General features: G+C 63.7%; 7 protein-coding genes across 7 annotated transcripts; 3 read left to right on the forward strand and 4 right to left on the reverse strand.

The window, feature by feature from the left end:
* Positions 1 to 9: 9 nt before the first annotated feature.
* On the reverse strand, positions 10 to 1,710 carry JCM10292_006881 (uncharacterized protein; the record flags this gene model as incomplete). Its single annotated transcript, XM_076647679.1, has 7 exons — positions 10 to 268; positions 326 to 737; positions 794 to 973; positions 1,034 to 1,126; positions 1,180 to 1,245; positions 1,298 to 1,457; positions 1,537 to 1,710. The coding sequence occupies 7 exons, from the start codon at positions 1,708 to 1,710 to the stop codon at positions 10 to 12; spliced, it is 1,344 nt and encodes a 447-aa protein (XP_076506849.1).
* Positions 1,711 to 2,417: 707 nt separating this feature from the next.
* JCM10292_006882 (uncharacterized protein) lies at positions 2,418 to 5,163 on the forward strand (the record flags this gene model as incomplete). Its single annotated transcript, XM_076647680.1, has 8 exons — positions 2,418 to 2,429; positions 2,500 to 2,561; positions 2,619 to 2,640; positions 2,730 to 2,836; positions 2,903 to 2,987; positions 3,048 to 3,653; positions 3,712 to 3,885; positions 3,943 to 5,163. 8 exons carry the CDS (start codon positions 2,418 to 2,420, stop codon positions 5,161 to 5,163), a joined length of 2,289 nt encoding a protein of 762 aa, XP_076506850.1.
* A 333-nt stretch (positions 5,164 to 5,496) lies between these two features.
* On the reverse strand, positions 5,497 to 8,275 carry JCM10292_006883 (ubiquitin carboxyl-terminal hydrolase; the record flags this gene model as incomplete). The annotated part of the gene is made up of 11 exons (XM_076647681.1): positions 5,497 to 5,654; positions 5,717 to 5,937; positions 6,002 to 6,073; positions 6,131 to 6,267; positions 6,326 to 6,366; positions 6,434 to 6,680; positions 6,735 to 6,803; positions 6,858 to 6,922; positions 6,982 to 7,377; positions 7,441 to 7,474; positions 7,649 to 8,275. The coding sequence occupies 11 exons, from the start codon at positions 8,273 to 8,275 to the stop codon at positions 5,497 to 5,499; spliced, it is 2,067 nt and encodes a 688-aa protein (XP_076506851.1).
* A 636-nt stretch (positions 8,276 to 8,911) lies between these two features.
* On the forward strand, positions 8,912 to 9,815 carry JCM10292_006884 (uncharacterized protein; the record flags this gene model as incomplete). Its single annotated transcript, XM_076647682.1, has 6 exons — positions 8,912 to 8,981; positions 9,055 to 9,095; positions 9,198 to 9,246; positions 9,309 to 9,461; positions 9,651 to 9,655; positions 9,726 to 9,815. The coding sequence occupies 6 exons, from the start codon at positions 8,912 to 8,914 to the stop codon at positions 9,813 to 9,815; spliced, it is 408 nt and encodes a 135-aa protein (XP_076506852.1).
* Positions 9,816 to 10,887: 1,072 nt separating this feature from the next.
* On the reverse strand, positions 10,888 to 11,430 carry JCM10292_006885 (histone H2A; the record flags this gene model as incomplete). The annotated part of the gene is made up of 3 exons (XM_076647683.1): positions 10,888 to 11,074; positions 11,136 to 11,202; positions 11,271 to 11,430. 3 exons carry the CDS (start codon positions 11,428 to 11,430, stop codon positions 10,888 to 10,890), a joined length of 414 nt encoding a protein of 137 aa, XP_076506853.1.
* Positions 11,431 to 11,763: 333 nt separating this feature from the next.
* JCM10292_006886 (histone H2B family protein) lies at positions 11,764 to 12,484 on the forward strand (the record flags this gene model as incomplete). Its single annotated transcript, XM_076647684.1, has 5 exons — positions 11,764 to 11,790; positions 11,865 to 12,004; positions 12,074 to 12,183; positions 12,250 to 12,389; positions 12,461 to 12,484. The coding sequence occupies 5 exons, from the start codon at positions 11,764 to 11,766 to the stop codon at positions 12,482 to 12,484; spliced, it is 441 nt and encodes a 146-aa protein (XP_076506854.1).
* Positions 12,485 to 12,817: 333 nt separating this feature from the next.
* UTP22 (rRNA-processing protein UTP22) lies at positions 12,818 to 17,032 on the reverse strand (the record flags this gene model as incomplete). The annotated part of the gene is made up of 6 exons (XM_076647685.1): positions 12,818 to 13,072; positions 13,134 to 13,355; positions 13,414 to 15,049; positions 15,109 to 15,338; positions 15,401 to 16,099; positions 16,163 to 17,032. 6 exons carry the CDS (start codon positions 17,030 to 17,032, stop codon positions 12,818 to 12,820), a joined length of 3,912 nt encoding a protein of 1,303 aa, XP_076506855.1.
* Between the last annotated feature and the right edge of the window lie 229 nt (positions 17,033 to 17,261).

Genomic DNA, 17,261 nt, shown 5'->3' on the forward strand with positions numbered 1-17,261 from the left:
AACGTACATCTATAGCCCTTCCCAGATGTGCCACTCGACCTGGTTGCCCCCGTCTTGCGGACGCAGCACGGCTTCCCACCCACCCTCGTCCTCCATTCTCTCGCGGTCGGCCTCCTCCTCCTCCCCGCGTCCACGGCCCCGCTTGCGCTTCTTGCCGTTCGGGCGCTTGGAAGTGCCCACTACGGGTGGACTGGCGGACGAAAGGTGCGAGAGCGGCGCGTGCGGGAATGGCGTGAGCGAGAGAGACAGGAAGTGGAGGGCGGAAAGGCTGCTTCGTCGAGGGGTTTCAGCAGCTAGTAAAAGGAAGGACGAGCGAAGGGCGCACCTTGAACCCGTGAGGACGCCCACAAGGGCGCGCGACAGCATCTTCGGGTGCAGCAGCCCGTCGCAGCTCACCACCGTCACCTCGCCCTTCTCGCACAGCTCGCGGCCTAGCCCCCACCCGTCCTCGCCTTCCTGCCCTGCGTCCGTCCAGCGCAGCTTCTCCTCGGCGTCTCCGCCGAGGCGGATTAGCCCCGCCCATTCGCGATACTCGTCCCAGAACCGCGCAGGGTCGTCCTGCTCCGCCGCGCGGCGGAACGCACCCGAACTTGTGCGAGCCCGCTTGGTCGGCGGCTCGGCTCGCGGAAAGGCATCCGAGGCAGGGACGGCGAGGGAAGGGAGTGTGCGCAGGGTGACGTTCGAGGAAAGGACGTGCGAGCGGATCGACGAGGGGAACGTGATGGGGTGCGGTGCTCCTGCTCGTCGCCTCGTCATCAGCTCGTTGCCTGCATGTATTGCCAAAGTGACGAACCTGCTTCGTCCGTGTAGGCCATGAGCAGGTCGAATCGCTTGCCCACCTGCGGTACACCCTGCCCCTGCAGCGCATCGAGCAAGTCGGTCCTCGTGGGCCAGTCGCGCAAGAGACGCTTCGTGCGCTCGAAGCCGGGTTTGCCCGCGCGGAACGCAGGGTCTGTGAGGGAGATCTCGATGACTGCAGGAAGGACGCCGTCAGCAGTGCAGGGTTGCGGCAACGCAGGCAAGGAGGACGGACTGAAACGCTGACGGAAGGAGCCGAAGGCAGAAGCTCTGCCAGGTAAGCCCAGCAGCTCGTAGGTATCTTTGCTGACACTGAGTACGAGGCGGCCTGAGGAGAAGCGGTGAGCGAGTGACAACTCAAGGGGAACAAACGAGACGTACCTCGTCCGTCGACAGCTACGACGTCCGCACCTTCGGCATCGTCGGTGCTTAGTGCGACGAGAGACCCTGTGCAGCAAGTGTGAATAGACGCCCTTCAGAGAAACTGGATGGTGCGCACCTTTACGAACGAAACTCGAGAGGAACGCTGGTTCAAGGATGTCTGCAAGATTGACCTGCTCGCACAGGTAGAAGCTGGCATTCGGCGCGAGCGCGGCCTTGAGCTTCAGTGCCATGTCGGTAGAGCTGGAAGCGCCGATCGAGGGGATAATGGCGTCGAACTGGACAGCCGAGAGGAGGAAGCGGGCGAAGTCAGCCGCAAGCGACACGCAGGAACTCTGCGAGGATGCTTCGACGCACCTGCCAGCCAAATGGAAGCCTCTGTGCCGTCTCTGCGAGTCGTCCGAGTCCCTGCTGCCCTTCTGCACCGCCTGCACCTTCTACGACCGCGAGCTCCGAGGTGCCGGCAGCGTAGCGAGATCGCGACTTTGGGGGCGGCGGACGGTAGCTAGCCTTCTTGTGGTGCGCATTCATCGCTGTGCTCCGTCGTTGCGCCCCTGGCAGGCGTGAAGAGCGTTGTTGAGGGGAGAGCTTGCGGGTGAGAGAAACGCTCGAGATGTCAGTCCACAAAGGCGGTAGGCCTGGCTCCCAGCGCTTTATGAAAGGTTAATGCAGAGCCCTATATGGTCGCTGCATCGGATCATGGCAGTATGCACGAGTTGTTCGCGTTCCTGCTCGATCGCCGTCCGTTTGTGTCCGCTGCTGCCGTCCCACGCCGCTGCTGTTCTGCCGAGTGTGCGCGAGCACTCTTTGAGCTCTACAGACCTCGTCAGGCGGCGTCAGCGCCCATTCTGCAGCGCGTCTCGTAGGTCGCGGCCTCGTTCTCCCGCTGCTGCAGGGGCCGACTCGCATTCCACCCCGACCCAGTGCTGCTGGCAGGTCATCAGAGTGCATCACAAGGTACGTACAGCTTGCTGGGTCGTTCAACGCGCTCGGTGAGGCCCGAGGCCGCGAGGCCCCTCCCCTTCGCGCCCTCGCGACGGCACGAGCAAGACGGCAGCGAACACGCACTGACGGGCTGAGTCGATTCCGCAGTGGTGTCACGCAGCTGCAGAGCTCGCTCGCAACAGGACCAACCGAGCTGCTCGCGCGCCGCGACGGCCTCTTTCCGGCGCTCGTCGTCGCCGTCTCCCCGCTAGCACGCCCGAACCGACCGCAACGCCGTCGACAGCGCGCAGCGAATGAGCCAGCACGTGCGGCGTCATTCTTTCATGCTCTCAGACCCTGTGAAGCTCCTGCTGATCCTATATTCGACCTACGCAGCCCAGACCGCCGGGCGATGGCGGGCCGGCCTTCGCCTGGGAGGGAGACGCTACGTTGCATTCGTGCGTGCCCACTTGCCCTCTCCACGATCTTCAGCTGACCGACACGTCTGGTCACAGATACTGCTACGACTACATGAGGGTGGGTCCTCAATCCTCGAGCGGAGATTCGGGCTCCGGCTCATCACTTCCGCTGGAATGTCGACTGATCCACCGTTCGGAACCGTGCAGAAACGCGGTTGGAACAATGCCGCGTCCCACTTCGCGCAAGAAGCGGGCGTTGACGAGGCAAATTGGACGGGCCCGCCCATCGAGGCGCCGCAAGGGTTGCTGTACGAGTGAGTGGACTATACTAAGTCTCTCCTCTTGCGCTCGCTCACGCAACTCCGTCTCGCTACGCACAGATGGTGGTCGGTCTTCTGGGACGTCTTTATCGCTCGCTCGCAGAAGTCGGGTCCGCGCAATCCGAACGCAGACGCTTATGTCGAGGTGCGCTCCCACCCGATCTCTCGTAGTAGACGATACTGACCAACACATTCCGTGTTTCAGGCCATGCGCGCAAAACGGGAACCTCTGGCGGTGCAGTTTGCCGGCCCGAACCCGAACCCTTCCATGACCCTTCCTCGCTCTCTCGCCCACCCGCCTCGTCCTCCTACCGCTTCTTACTCCGCTGTCGGCCCGCCACGCGCGAATTATGGTCAGATGCATGTGCTGGAGCAGCAAGAGCTGCAGAGCCAGATGCAGCAGCGCGGACGCGTGCAGCAGCTTCAAGGCGGGCTGCCGCCGCGCTCCGTCTCCGGTCCCGGCGGAGGTTACTTGCCCAATCCGCCGCCCGGTCAGCAGCAGCAGCAGTATGGCTCGCCGATGTCACAGCCGCCGCCCGGCAACCCGCAGCAGCAGCCGCACGCGCCGGGCGGTGTGCAGCCACCGCTCATGGGTCCGCCGCACTACCAGCAGCCGCAGCAGCCTCCGCCTGGACCTCCTTCTTCCGCTGGTTCGCCGCACATGGTCCCCGCGTCGCACCCGTACGCGAACGGCCGACAGCAGGGTCCGCCGGGTGCGCCAGGTGGGAGTGCCAACCCTGCATTCCAGGCGGCCATGGCCGCGGTCGGACTGGCGGGTCGCGATCCAGAAATGCTTTCGAACGAGGAGCATGTGCGTCTTGAATCGCGTTGCGATGTTCCGCAGCTTCTGACGATGTCTGTTCCTTCAGGCTGCCATCGCCGCCCAGATGAGGCGCATGGGTGCGCTTCCGCCAACTTCGCAGAACCCCGGCGCGATGCGTGCTCAGCCTGGTGGACCCCCAGGTCGCATGGTGCAGGGCCCGCCGATGCCGCAGCGAATGCCTTCGGACCCGCAAGTTCGCATGCAGCAGGGCCCCTACCCGGTGCGTATATCCTCGTTGCATAATCGGCTTGCAGAACTGACTCGTCCCTTTCTTCAGCATCAGCAGGGCATGCCGCAGCAGCGCGTACCGCAGCTTCAGTACACGCAGCCTCCCGCCAATGCCGGCTCTCCCGCCTCTCCCGCCTACACCTCTCCGTACTCGACGCCTCACCTCGCGCACATGCAGATCCCGCCTCAGCAGCAGCAGCAGCAGCAGCAGCAGCAGCAGCAGCAGCAGCATCTGCATCAGCAGATGCACGGCGCTCAGAGCTCCCCGCCGCACATGGGCGAGTTCCTCCCTCCGCCTTCTCGCGGGCCCGGTGGCCCCGTAAAGGACGGGCGCAGTCCGATGGGGCAGCAGCCGGGCGCGCCGGGGCAGATGCCGATGCAGAAGGGCTCGCCCGCCGCTTCCGGCCCGATGGGCAAGCGCATGGGCAGCGCGATTGAGGATCCTTCGCCGCGCACGCTCAAGCGGCGACGAGGCGGGCCGAACGATGGCGGCGATCCGGGCACGCCAGGCGGCGGAGGGTACGACATGGGACCGGGCAGTCCCGCTGCGGGCCAGATGATGCCGGGTCGTGCGCCGACGCCCGGACAGGCGTTCGACGGCGGCGTGCCGTACCGCCCGAGCCCGAGCCCGGCGCTCATGAACCCGCCGCCGCCGAGAAACCCGCAGATGATGCCGCAGCATCAGCAGATGTATGTGACGGGCCCTTCGCCCGAAGCGTACGGCGGCGGCGGTGGGCCAGGCGATCCAACGGGCGGGATGAACGGAGGCGGCATGATCAACGGTGCGGGAGCCGGCATGGTCAACGGAAACTTCAGCCGTCCCGCTTCGGCCGCCTCGAATCATCCGCACCTCTCGCCCGGCGGACCGCAGCGAGCGCACCAGCAGCACATCTCGCCAGGCATGCCGCCCGTCCCTGGACCCGATCAGCGCATCTCGCCTGTCCCCTCGCTCGGTGGTCAGCAGCAGCAACAGGGCTCCCTTCCCGTACCGCCTGGCGGCAATGACGGGCTCTCACGCCCTTTCGCCGGCGCGCCTTCTGCCTCAACTACCCCGCTCCCGCCTCCACCACAATCGCTCCCGCCCGACCTCGGTGGCATCCCCGTCGGTGTACCGCCGATGCACTCGAGCATGTCGAATGGCACGGGTCCGGGCGCGGCGGGCGACACGTCCGGGCAGCTCAACTTGAGCGGCGAGGACATGTTCTCCGGGCTCGACTTCGAGTCGTTCCTCAACAACGACATGTTCAACGAGGACATCACGACGACCTGACTTTCGAGCCTCGCCCTCCTCCTCACTCTTCCTTCGCCGCTACCGTCGGCCTTCCTCTCTCTTTCCTCTCGGCGCCGGTCGGTCGTACATACCCAAGGGTTCTCCGGATTCTCATCGTCCCTTCGTTTGGTTGTCCAGTTTTACTTCTGTCAGTCTTACCTTGCCGCCTCCTCTGGCCTCTTCCCCTTGAGGGCCGAGATGCACCCTCTCCTCTTCCTCTCATCTACTCCCCCATCGTGCAGCGTCCCGCAGCAACATAACGCCTGTGCAAATGTTCACGCTCGTACAAAGCTCGGGGGACCGAACATCTACAGAGAAACGTTGGCCGCGCCATCATTCGGGCTGAATCCGGTAGAACAGAAGGTAGGCGGTCTCTTCTGCTCCGCGAAGGGCGGCAGCCTGTGCGGCCGGCGACGAGAGCGGGTCGACCTGCTCGTCGTCGATGAGGACGAAAGCGTTCGGCGCATCGGGTCGGCGCACGATTGCGGTGTCTGCTCGAGGTGACGCGAGTCAGACGGGTGACGAAATCGTAGAGCGTCCCACATGGACGCACAATGCCCGCTTCCGTCCTCGCCGAGATGACAGCACGCCGCGTACAGCTCGTAGCGCGTTCTAGGCTCGTGCGGTAGGTTGAGCGAGTATGGCGAAGGTGACGCGAGCGCCATGGGCGGAAGCAGGTGGCCCAGCTCGAGGTCATTGAGCGGAAATGTGACGCGCGTCGAGACTTTCGTCGGCGGGAACGACGTGTAAGCAAAGCGCTTGAGGTGGATGATGCTGCGCAGTAGACGTGCGGGTCAGTTCGGGATCAATTAGGCTCGCAAAGTGAGGCGTCACCGACAGGAACTGGGGAAGTCGAGCGACAGAAAGACGCTTCGAGGCTGGGCAAGGGCACCTGCAGCGAGGGCAGTTCCTGCGGAAGAGGGTCGAATCAGAACATGGGAGAACTGAATCAACTGAGACTTCATACCAGGCATTGTCACCGTGCATGATCTCCTCTTGCAAGAACTCTTGGATGCAATGTGCGAGAGAGACTGTCTTTTGTCGGGCGGTAGGCGCGGGCAGTGAGAGCGACAGGGTCTGAAGTGGGCTGAAGGTGGTCGACGTCTGCATTGCTGTCGTCAGTAAGCGGTATTTTGATAGCCGAGAGGAGCATGTAGAGTACCTGCTGACACTGCAGGCACTCCATGCGGTTGCGGAGCTGGCCTGTTCGGGTAACGAGGGCATTCAGTCGCCGGACCTTCTTAAGCTGCGTGCAGAACGCCAAGCGGACCCTGAAAGAAGTCAACGATGACGGAGTCGTTCCTCTCGCGGTAGCGTGCCCAGTCAAGGTCGGCGGCGATGACCTCGGGTAAGCGCTCTTGCGCAGCTTCGGCGCGAGGCGAGAGCGGGGCAGACGGAGCGGCATCAACAACGAGGTTGAGGTCGTCGTGCAGACCGTCAAGAAGAGCGAGAAGTAGCTCTTGGGCGTCCTGCTGCTGCCTATCGCGATACTGAGGGGCAATGCGGCCGAGCGTATCCTGTGAGGCGAGGCGGTGAGCAAGCAGTCGAAGATAGCGACGCAAGAGACGGACACGAAGCCGGGCGGGAGATGCAGAACGATAGTCGCCTGACTTTAAGACTTGCACAAACTGTGCTAGCGACTGCAGAAGAAGAGTCAGAGGCAAGTATCCGGAGGAAAAGGCATTTAGCGGCACCTTCGCAAGTTGACCGGCAACACCTGACCGACTATGCGGATTCAGCTCATTAATGTAGTCTCCGCCTGCGAGGACCAAGTGTGAGTCATGAGTGGGCGGGCGGAGTCGGAGAAGGCACACATACTAAGAAAGAAGTCCGCGAGCGGCTTTGTTGCGAAGAGGGCTTGCAGGACACAAGCGAGGTAACAGGTATTGCCGAGGTTCACAATGCCCGTGAAAGCTGACGGTGGAAGCGGAGGAGTCCGCTCCGCATGGCTCTTGAACGGCGAGTGCGGCTCGAGGGGAAGGCGAGCCGGTGCCGCGTCGAGGCTAGAACGCCGTGCCGCTCTGCTCAAGTCGGATACTCGGTCGTTGAGCTCGACGAGTTTGACTGGTCGATTGACCGACAAAGAACGCTCTGCCACTTCGGACGATTCCTCGTCCGGGTCGGACAAGCTGTCGCGGCTCAAAAGCGATCCAGTCGCTACCGAGCTGCCGTCGTCGTTTCCGCCGCAATCGTCCGATATGGTCGAATGCCTCACTGCGTGACGGTCTGATGCCGTGAGACATCTCGAATTTAGCTGGACGAGGTGGTGGAACGTACTGGCCTGCTGACGGCGGAATGAGCTGGCTTTGCGCTGCGGCGGAGAAGACGTGAAATGGCCAGTCCCGCCGTCGACTGGTGCTGGCCATGCGAGAGCAGCTTGCGTCCCATCCGTCGCCCGCCGAGTCGGTCGCATACTTGAGATTGGCGGAGTCGGTTTGTCGCAGCGGAGGGAACTTGTGAAAGAGCGCATGGGAGGGGAGCGCACGGGCTCGAGTACCGGGCTGAAAGGGTCCGAGGAGCTCGAGTGCCGAGCAACTGCATGTGATGGTGCCGAAGGAAGCTGAGCAAGACCTCGTACGACGCCAGCCGGCTGTGCTGAAGCGAGCTGCTGTGGCCGGTCGTCGTCGGACGTGCTTGACACCGAGTCTGGGGTTGAACATCGCCTGCTCGGCTGCACGCTGCCCTCAAGCGGCCCATCCTCTGCGTCTGCCGCTCCGGCATGTCGCTTGAAGAGGCTTACGACGCTCTTGCGCTTCTTCAGCAGGCCCGAGAACCCGGTCGCCCCTCTCTCCCCCCGGTCCTGCTCCACGGCGGCATGCACCACGTCGCGCATGTGTCGCGGCGTGCTGCGTCGTTCCTCGGCGATGACGGCCTCGACAGCTCGCCGCAGTGCCCCACTCGAGCGAGACGGAGGGCGAGACGGCGACCTGATCGGCTTCGTCAGGCTGTGCTCCTCCACGACACCGTCGCGCACGGCACGCGTAGGAGCTTCGTGAATGTCGGCGGAGGTACTGGGACGGGGAGGTCGAAGAGGAGGTGCGGCGTCTGGCGGGTCGCCAGAGTCTGGGCGTGCAAGCACATCGGTTGCTCGGGGAATCGTGCGCCAGAACATTGGGCGTCACAGTCGAGTAGCAGGAGGCGACGCAAGTCACAGAACGACGCAGCATGGACAATCCCGACAGGAGAGCAGACAACAGACGGACGGTGCGTGGAGGTGGCGAGCGGGCCCAACTCTTTGATTTTCTGAGACATGGCTTAGACGTAAGTAGCCTGTTGCTTGTCTCTGGAATGCGTCGCGGTATGCAGGCGGCTCGGATCGCAGGAGGAAAAGCAGTTTCCAGGCGACCTTCCCAAGCACGAGATGTCAACATAACCACACTGCGTCTCGCGCCAGAGAGCTTGCCAGGCCGCGCACAGGATCTGTATACGCGTCTAACGAGTCACTCAAGCGCATCAGAGCGCGCTCAGCGAGGTTGCGGTAGGTGGACAAGGTTGACTTTGCGCGCGTCCGCCTCGCTCGCGGCTTGTCCTCCCTCTTCTACCCGTCTCGCCGCATCTTGCTCCTGCAGCCTCGAGGTACGCCTTCGAGCGGGCCCAGCCAAACAAGGTGTCCGCACGTGCTCGAGCTGACCCGCTCCACGCCCCGCTTCGTCCTCCCTTCGTCATCGTCTCTTCTCCGACAACGTCTCGCCATCTCCAGCGTCGCCTTTACAGCCTTCGCCTCACCACCAAACCAACGACTGACAACATGGGCGCGACTGGCAGCGGCGGCAAGGGCAAGTCCGGCTCGGACGGCAAGATCAGCATGTCGCGTTCCGGTTCGTCGCCTCTCCCGCTCCGTCTACCTAGATACAGACCTGCGCTGATTGGGCTTCAGACATCGCCGTGCAGCCAAGGCGGGTCTCCAGTTCCCCGTCGGCAGGATTCACAGGGTGCGTCTCCTCTGCGCGTCGGGTGCTTGACGGGGTGGACGCAACTTCGTCGCGCGAGTCTCCTATACGCACATCAGTGACACACCGTGGAGCACGCCGCAGTTCCTCAAGAAGGGCCAGTACTCGAAGCGCATCGGCGCAGGCGCTCCGGGTCCGCCCTTGCTTCGCTTCTCCGTCAGCGTTGCCAGACTAAACTCGTTCGCCTGCCCGCAGTCTACCTTGCCGCGGTCCTCGAATACCTCGTCGCTGAGATCCTCGAGCTCGCCGGTAACGCCGCGCGAGACAACAAGAAGAGCCGCATCATCCCGCGCCACCTGCAGCTCGCCATCCGCAACGACGAGGAGCTCGACAGGCTCCTTGCTTCGGGTGCGCTTGCCTTCTACCGCTTTCGGTCGCGTACCACAACTAACAAGTCTCTCTGCATAGCGACGATTTCCCAGGGTGCGGCCGTCACGAGTCGTTCCGACTGAGCCGAAAGTTCTGACGAGTTCTCTCCCTGCGCTTTCCCTGAACCCACCGCTCCGTGCACTCTCCATCGCGTCGACACACCCTTAGGCGGCGTGAGTCTGCGTCGTCTCAGGTCGGCACAATCCGAAACACTGATTGAACCGCATGTCGTACGACCCGCAGGTCCTGCCGAACATCCACTCCGAGCTCCTCCCGAACAAGAACCCCAAGGGCTCGTCGGGCAAGAAGAAGAGCAAGGACGCCGACGAATAAGTTACGTCCGCCTGTTCGCTCGGGCCGTCCCGTTTCACCACCCATTCCTGCTTAGCTCTGCTGCCTGTCTCCTTTCTGTTCACTCGCTGTCGTCAAACGTGCCTTAGTCCCCTTGTCCGGTCTGCCTGAAACATACGCCGATTTTCGCACTGCTCGTCCAGCAGCACACCGCGAGAGGCTCTCTCGATGTCAGATGGTGAAGCATGCCCTGGACGCTTGGAAGGTGCTCGCCGGAGCACGAGACATGCCTCGCCTGCTCTGTCCGGCCTGCAGGCATACAGTCAAGCGGGAGTTACTGAGCCTGCGTGCTCATGGTACATCTCACGAAGACAGCACGCCGGTTGACTCTCGGACCAGCGCCCGCAGGTGCGCCGCCTCGCTTTTGCGCTCGTTGCGCACAGGGGACGAGAGGCTCAGACGCCTTCATCCTTCAACAGCAGCGGCATCTCAAGTGGAGAGCGGAAAAGACGCGTCCAAGAAGGCAGCAAGTCTGCTAGACGACAGTCTCGAGCGTGCGAGCGAAAAGCAGCGGGGACAAGCAGTCGACGCACTCCGCGCTTCAGCGCTGCCGTCGGCGACTGAACTGTCTAGCAGCTGCAGGTGCGTTCACCTTGGTCCCGATTACGGCGTCGGGTCGCACAGGCTGCAAAGGCGACCGCGCCCGGAAGCGGTCGACAACTCGACGTCGCGACAGGCCAGGTCGCAGACCGCTGCGAGACCAGGAGCCACGGTCAATGCCCCACAGGACATCGGGACGGTGCCGCTCAGCAAGCTAAGCACCGTGGGTTGAGGAAGCGAAAGACGAGCAACCGAAGCATGGTCAACGCATCGAGGCGAGCGAGAAAAGACATAGTCGCGCGAGCAAGCGAGGCGCAGACACAGTTCGAGCGAATCCCTCTCGATCGCGACGAAGAGATAGATAGGCAAAGGGCACGCTCAGATGCGAGCGGCGTAAGGTTGCAAATGGCGAGGAGGGGGATAAACAACAATGGGCGAGACTCCCGCGACAGAAAGACGAAACACGACCCGACGACTCCGCACACGGCACCAAAAGGGGGTGGTGGTAGCGCGCTTAGAACTCCTGGCTGGGCTTGCCGTCCTTGCCGAGCTTGGTCTTCTGCGGGAGGAGCTCCGAGTGGATGTTGGGGAGGACACCACCCTGCGAGATGACGACGTGGCCGAGGAGGCGGTTGAGCTCCTCGTCGTTGCGGATGGCGAGCTGGAGGTGACGGGGGATGATGCGCGACTTCTTGTTGTCACTGTGGGACGCAGCGAGAGGGTCAGGACGAGGTCGGGAGCAAGACGACGAGCGAAACTAACCGGGCAGCGTTGCCAGCAAGCTCGAGGATCTCGGCAGCGAGGTACTCAAGGACGGCAGCGAGGTAGACTGGAGAAAGGGCCGAGCAGGTCAGTGAACAGTCGGGGGGCAAACATGGGCGAAGGGAGAGGGCGCACCGGGAGCACCGGCACCGACACGCTGGGCGTAGTTGCCGCGGCGGAGGAGACGGTGGATACGACCGACGGGGAACTGGAGACCGGCCTTGCTCGAGCGCGACTGGGCCTTGGACGAAGCGTCACCACCGGCCTTGCCGCCAGACTTGCCGCCAGAAGACATGTTGAAGTGTAGGGGTGGGGGTGGGTGGGGTGAGGGTGAGGAGACTGGGCGCGAGTAGCGTAGTTGTGAGGGAGAGAAGGAGAAGGAGCGCGGATGGCGGGCGAGATGACAGCGGTGTTTGCGCGTGCGAAGCGAGAACGCGGGCGCGAGATGCGCGCGTCCGCACGGCCACGTGGCGATGCGCGCGTACGCAGCGTGCGGCCGCGCGCTCGCCGCTGGCTTGTTTGCTCGCAACTCGGCGCGCGCTGTCCCTTCCCGCCTCGGCTCGCTCCTTGCCTTTCCTCTTCCTCTTCACGCTCGTACTCTACTCTACGAACCACTCACACCAACACAATGGCCCCCAAGTCGACCACCGCCGAGGTTCGTCTCCACTCCGTCCACACGCTAGCCACCGTCACACCTCGCTGACTTGCCCTGTCACTCGACCTCAACAGAAGAAGCCCGCCTCGACCGCCGGCAAGGCCCCTGCCTCGAAGGCTCCCGCTGGCAAGGCCCCCGCGAAGAAGGCCGTCAAGAAGGCGCCGGCCTCGGGCGACGACAAGAAGCGCAAGCGCAAGACCCGCAAGGAGACGTAGTGCGTCCTCCGGCTCTGCCTTTCGCTGTGACGAGGCGACGAGACTTACCTCGAGCTCCCTCCCGCCAGCTCGTCGTACATCTACAAGGTCCTCAAGCAGGTCCACCCCGACACCGGTATCTCGAACAAGGCCATGCTCATCCTCAACTCGTTCGTCAACGACATCTTCGAGCGCATTGGTGAGCTCCTCTTGAACTGGTCTGCCTCGTGCCCTCCATACTGACGCGTCGAACGCGCTCCCGCAGCCTCGGAGGCCTCGAAGCTCGCGTCGTACAACAAGAAGTCGACCATCTCGTCGCGCGAGATCCAGACCTCGGTCCGCCTCATCCTCCCCGGCGAGCTCTCGAAGCACGCCATCTCGGAGGGCACCAAGGCTGTCACCAAGGTTCGTCTCCTCTGCGCTCGTCACGCCCGTCGCCACTACCCAACTGACCTGGTCGCTCCTCCGCTCTACAGTTCTCGTCGCAGGGCAAGCCCTAATTGCGCGAGCGCATACCCTCCCCTCTCACCTGAGCCGTCGTGGCGCGCGTGTTCGTCTTTCGTCTTTCTGTCGCGGTCGCCCTCCCTTGTTGTTACCTCCCCGTCCCACTTTTACCACTCGTGCCGCTTGCAACAGCGTGACTTTCAAACCACGCGTATGCAGTCGAGCGAAAGAGAGCTGCAGAACGAGAGGAATGAAAAGAGGTCGCGTTCGTCGCGCGTCTTGTGCTGTTGGTCGAAGTTGGCGCCAACTCTCGACGTGCTCGAACCACGTCCGCTCGCTGAGCCGGCGATACTGTATGTGGCGGATGCGATATGCTAATGCGAAATGCTCTACTGCTGCTTGACCTCCTCCACGCGCACCACGAATCCCTTGCCGATCCGCTCGATGTCACGGAAGACGGCCTTCTTGTCGAGCACGACCTTGGCCTTGCCCTCCTTTGCGTCCGCATCGCGCACAGGCTTTGTCGGGAAGCCCAGGCCAACCTTGAAAGCACGCGGCGCCTCGACAGACGGGTTCCAGATGCCGCCAACGATGGGAGAGCCGTGCTCCGAGTGGAAGAGGAGGCAGACGGACGGGTAGACGCGCTGTCGTGGGCGAGGAACGTCAGTACACGGGTCAAAGGAGCTCTCGAGGAGAGTGACAAACCTGCAGCTGCTTGATCAAGTCGGCGACCGGATCCCAGCCGACGCGCATCTCGTCCTCATCGTCTTCTGTTTCACCCATCAGCGAGCCTGAAAGGATAGACGAGCGCGATCGCCGCGCAAGCGCTTCGGCGTCGGGTGTGATGGATTGGAAGTGTCGCGGGATGAGCGACGCGTCGAGATGGATGAGGAAGGCGTAATCGCCGAGAGGCGGCGAGAAGATTTGCTGCAAAGCCGCGAGTAAGTGAGCTGCACTCATCGAAAAGAGGGGCAAGCCGACTCACCTCCACGCTCAGACCACCCTCGGTCACGCCCGCCTGGAGGGCCGCCAACGCCGCCTTGGCCAGACCGCGAATTCGCGCTGCGGCGACCTTGCCCGTCGCTTCGCCCCAGTACAGGCCTTCGAGATCACTCTCGGTCGCGATCACCCACGCATGCGAATCCATCGCCGGCTTCGCAAGCCTCATTGACTGGAACGCATCGGTCGCACGCGCGCGGTCGGCCGTCGGGAGAACCGGGCGGCGACCGGACGACACGGCCGTCTGGAAGGAGTAGATGGGAACGAGGAGGGGCTCGTCGCGCCACTTCCAGCTCGCGATGCGCTCGAGCGCGCGCGCAAAGCCCGTCGCGCCGCTCTGCGGCGGGTCGAAGGGCGAGGCGGCATCGATGAAGACAGAGGCGGCGACGAGCTCGAGCTGCTCATCGGAGAAATGTGCCGAGAGCATGTGCGCCGAGACCCAGCGCTTGAGAAGGCGGACAGTCGGAGAGAAGGAGGGGAAGTGGTTTTGGAGGGAAGAGATCGCGGCGTGGTGCTTCGGGCGCTGTACGAAGCGCTGCAGGTATGTGTCGAGGGGAGACAACCGAGAGCCGCTGGCCTCGTCGACATCGCCCAGCTGGTCCTCCCGCTCCTCGAGCAGAATCTGCGAGCGATCGTAGAAGATGCGTGCGCGGAACGCCCATCCCGTCGCAGTGAGGATCTCGAGCGCGACATCGTCGTCGATGGGTCGCGCTTCAACGTCGATCACCAATTGCGCCTGGAGCACCGAACGCGACGACTCGAGGTTCTCGCCGAGCTTGGCGAGGAACGCCGCCTTGATCTTCTGCACCGCTTCGAGCTCGTCGGGCCAGCTACCCGAGCCTTCGAGCGTGATGTGAAAGTCGTGCGGATCGAGGTACTTGAGCGAAGCTGGGAGGCGGTCGAAGTCCTTGAGACGGCGCGGCGAGGGCGTGAAGGGGGTCGAGTACCGCAAGCCGGGCGAGCAGGGCTGGACGGCCGAGACGGTAAGAGGGAGGTCCTTCATGTCGGTGATCTCCTTGGCGAGCTCGTCGAACGCCGTGATGGCCGCGCTGAAGCCCTTGCCAGCGGTGACCGGATCCTCGAGGTAGATCGAGCGGCGAACCGCCTCAGGCTCGACGAGCAGGTGGTCCATCGCACCGGCGAAGAAGTCGATGTTGACGGCGGGGACACCATGGCGCTCGCCAAGGATGTACTCGACGATGCGGCGCACGATGGTGCTGCGCCGGGGCCCAAGACCGCCAGGTCCCGGCTGGTCCCAGACGACCGCCTCCACGATTGCGCCGTCCTGGAAGCGGCGCAGCTCCGATTTGTTGCCCCAGAAGGCGCGGAAGTCGGCGCAGGCCTCCTCGTCCTCTGCCGACGGGCCCTGGTCGACGAGGCGCAGCGACTCGATCGGATCGAGAAGGACGCCGAGCGAGACAGAGACGGACGTGGGCGGTTTGGGCGCGGGAGAAGTAGCGGAGAAGGAGGGACGCGGCGGTGTCGAAAGGGTGAAGGCGCGAACGCGCGGACCAAGGGCGCGACGAAGAGTCGCATTGAGGGAGGCGAGGAGGTAGGAAAGGGGATCGGCGTAGTCGAGACTTGCATCGGGGTCGACCTTCGGCGCATACGGAAGCGTAATCCTGCGAGTGCGCCTGCGTCAGGTGACGAACGAAGGCGACTGACAAGCAAAAGCACGCACCTCGCGTAGTTGTCAAAGTGCTCAACTGGGCGAACATCGCGCACGAAAGACGCTTCGAACTTCCGCTCGTCGTCGACGCCGCTCAGCAGGAGAGTGATGGCGGCGCGTGCGTCATGCTTGAGCATATCGAGCGTCGAGAGGTCTACACCGGCTGCGAGGTTGACGGTGCCGGTAGGGTCGACGAAGAGCGGACGGCCCTTGTAAGCCGCCTTGAACTGATCCTTCGAGTACTGTGCGAGCGAACAAGGTCAGTTCTGCTGCTCATGGCGAGGCCGAGGGGGTTCTTCCGCACCGTCTCGGCGCTCGACTTGAAGAAGATGCCCTCTGTCCAGTTCGCGCCTGCGAGCCATTCGACAGCCTTGCGCCAGCCAGCCCATGCTTCGCCGCCCGCAGCAAGACTCGCCGAGTCGCCCGCGGCCGACTTCCCGCCGGCGTTCAGGCTGCGCGCCACGCACCATGCCCACCATTCGGACGTCAGGCCGAGCGAGGCGTCGTAGCCGCGCTTGACGGCCCACGCTTGCAGGAGCCGCGCAGAAGCGGCATAGGCGGGGTACGAGGTCGACAACGAGTGGTGGTACTTGAGGTGGTCGGTTAGGAGCGAGAGCGAGGAGAGGTGCAGGGCGGACGAGTGCAGCGGAGTCGACGGGAGCATGGACGGGTCGAGCTGTGGGTTCTCGCCATCCGCTGCGAGGGAGAGCGGGCGAATAACGTTGCTCGCCGGTGCGAGCTTCGAGGTCGCGAAAGCGCCGGGAGGAGCGACTACGCGAAGGCGCAGGACGGCACCCTTGACCTTGCCGAGGCCAATCTTCTCCGCGCCCTTCGGCGTAGCAGACCGAACCTCGAGGGCATAGCCCTGCGAGCCAGGTAAGGGAGCAAAGGAGGTCGACACGGGACCGAGCGAGTCGGGGAGGGAGGATGCGAGGATCGTGAGGTAGTGCAGCGTCTTGACGGAGAAGCGCGGGTAAAGGTAGTCCTTCGGTTGAAGCAGCGTCTACATGCATGGAGAGCGTTCAGCATGGCCGATTCAAGCAGCTCGGAAGGGCGAAAGACTCACCGGAGGAATCGCAATGGCCAGTTCAACGACGTACTCGCCGTGCTCCTTGACGCCACCGCCCCAAGCCCACTTTCCGACAACGCGCACGTCTTCGCTCCTGGGCTTCTCCCACGGCAGGTCCATCTTGGCCCACTTGCCGTTGCTACCCTCGACCTCGGGCACGGCCCGCCCCTTCTTGCGCAGACCTGCGAGGCTGACGGGCTTCTGCTTCGGCAGGCTCGTCAAGTGCGCATGGAGGGATTTGAGTAGCGGCTGAAGAGGGGACGAAGCGGGCGCAGGCGGCGTGATGGGGTCGAGGACCGACGAGACCTGCGTCGCGAGGACGTTCGAGATGGGCGACGCGGTGAGCTCGGCGAACGCGAGCGCGCGCAGCTCGGCGGGCGAGAGCGGCTTGGGTTGCTTGCCCTTGCGCTTCTTGTCGAGCTCGGCGGCGGGCGCGATGAGCGGCTTGGACGGTGCCGTCCCGACCGTCTCCCAGCCGTCGTCGTCGTCTGCAGCACCGTCCGCGCCCATCTCGCTGCCGCCGTCAGACTCGTCGTCGTCAGACTCGCCCTCGTCGCTGTGCTCGACGTCGAGATTGGCGTAGAGGTCCTGGTCGTCGTCCCCGATCATCTGGTCCTCATCGTCGTCCTCGTCTCCCCCGAGCCCTTCGAGCCCGTCCAGGCCGCCCGCGAAGTCATCCACACTGCTCCCGTCGTCCGCCACCTCCTCGTCGAGCCCGCTGCCTGCGAGGTCCTCCTCGAACTCGTTGATCTCCGAGTCGTCGTCCTCGAGCTCAGGCGACGGCGACGGCTCTGCGCGGGAGGTGCGCGGCTTCTTGGGCGCAGCTGCAGCAGCCTGCGGTGCTGCTCGCTTGACAGATCGCGCCATGTGAGCGAGAGTGCGGAGTTGTGCAGTTCAGAGCGTCCGCGCTCGACGAGAAGGCGGTGCGGGTCTCACCTCGACATTTATCACGCGTGAGCGGAATTTGTGGATAGAGAGCGTGTCTCATTGTATCACAATGCGCTCGAGCTAGAGCCCAGCCCGTTCCGTGCGAACGATCTCAAGGTCGCGCTCGCAAGCGCGATGTCAACTTGCTTCCACCGCTTCCTCCCGCCCG

Source organism: Rhodotorula paludigena (assembly GCF_050403205.1).
Source record: "Rhodotorula paludigena JCM10292 DNA, Rt_paludigena_JCM10292v1_ctg10, whole genome shotgun sequence".
Taxonomy (NCBI): Eukaryota; Fungi; Basidiomycota; class Microbotryomycetes; order Sporidiobolales; family Sporidiobolaceae; genus Rhodotorula; species Rhodotorula paludigena.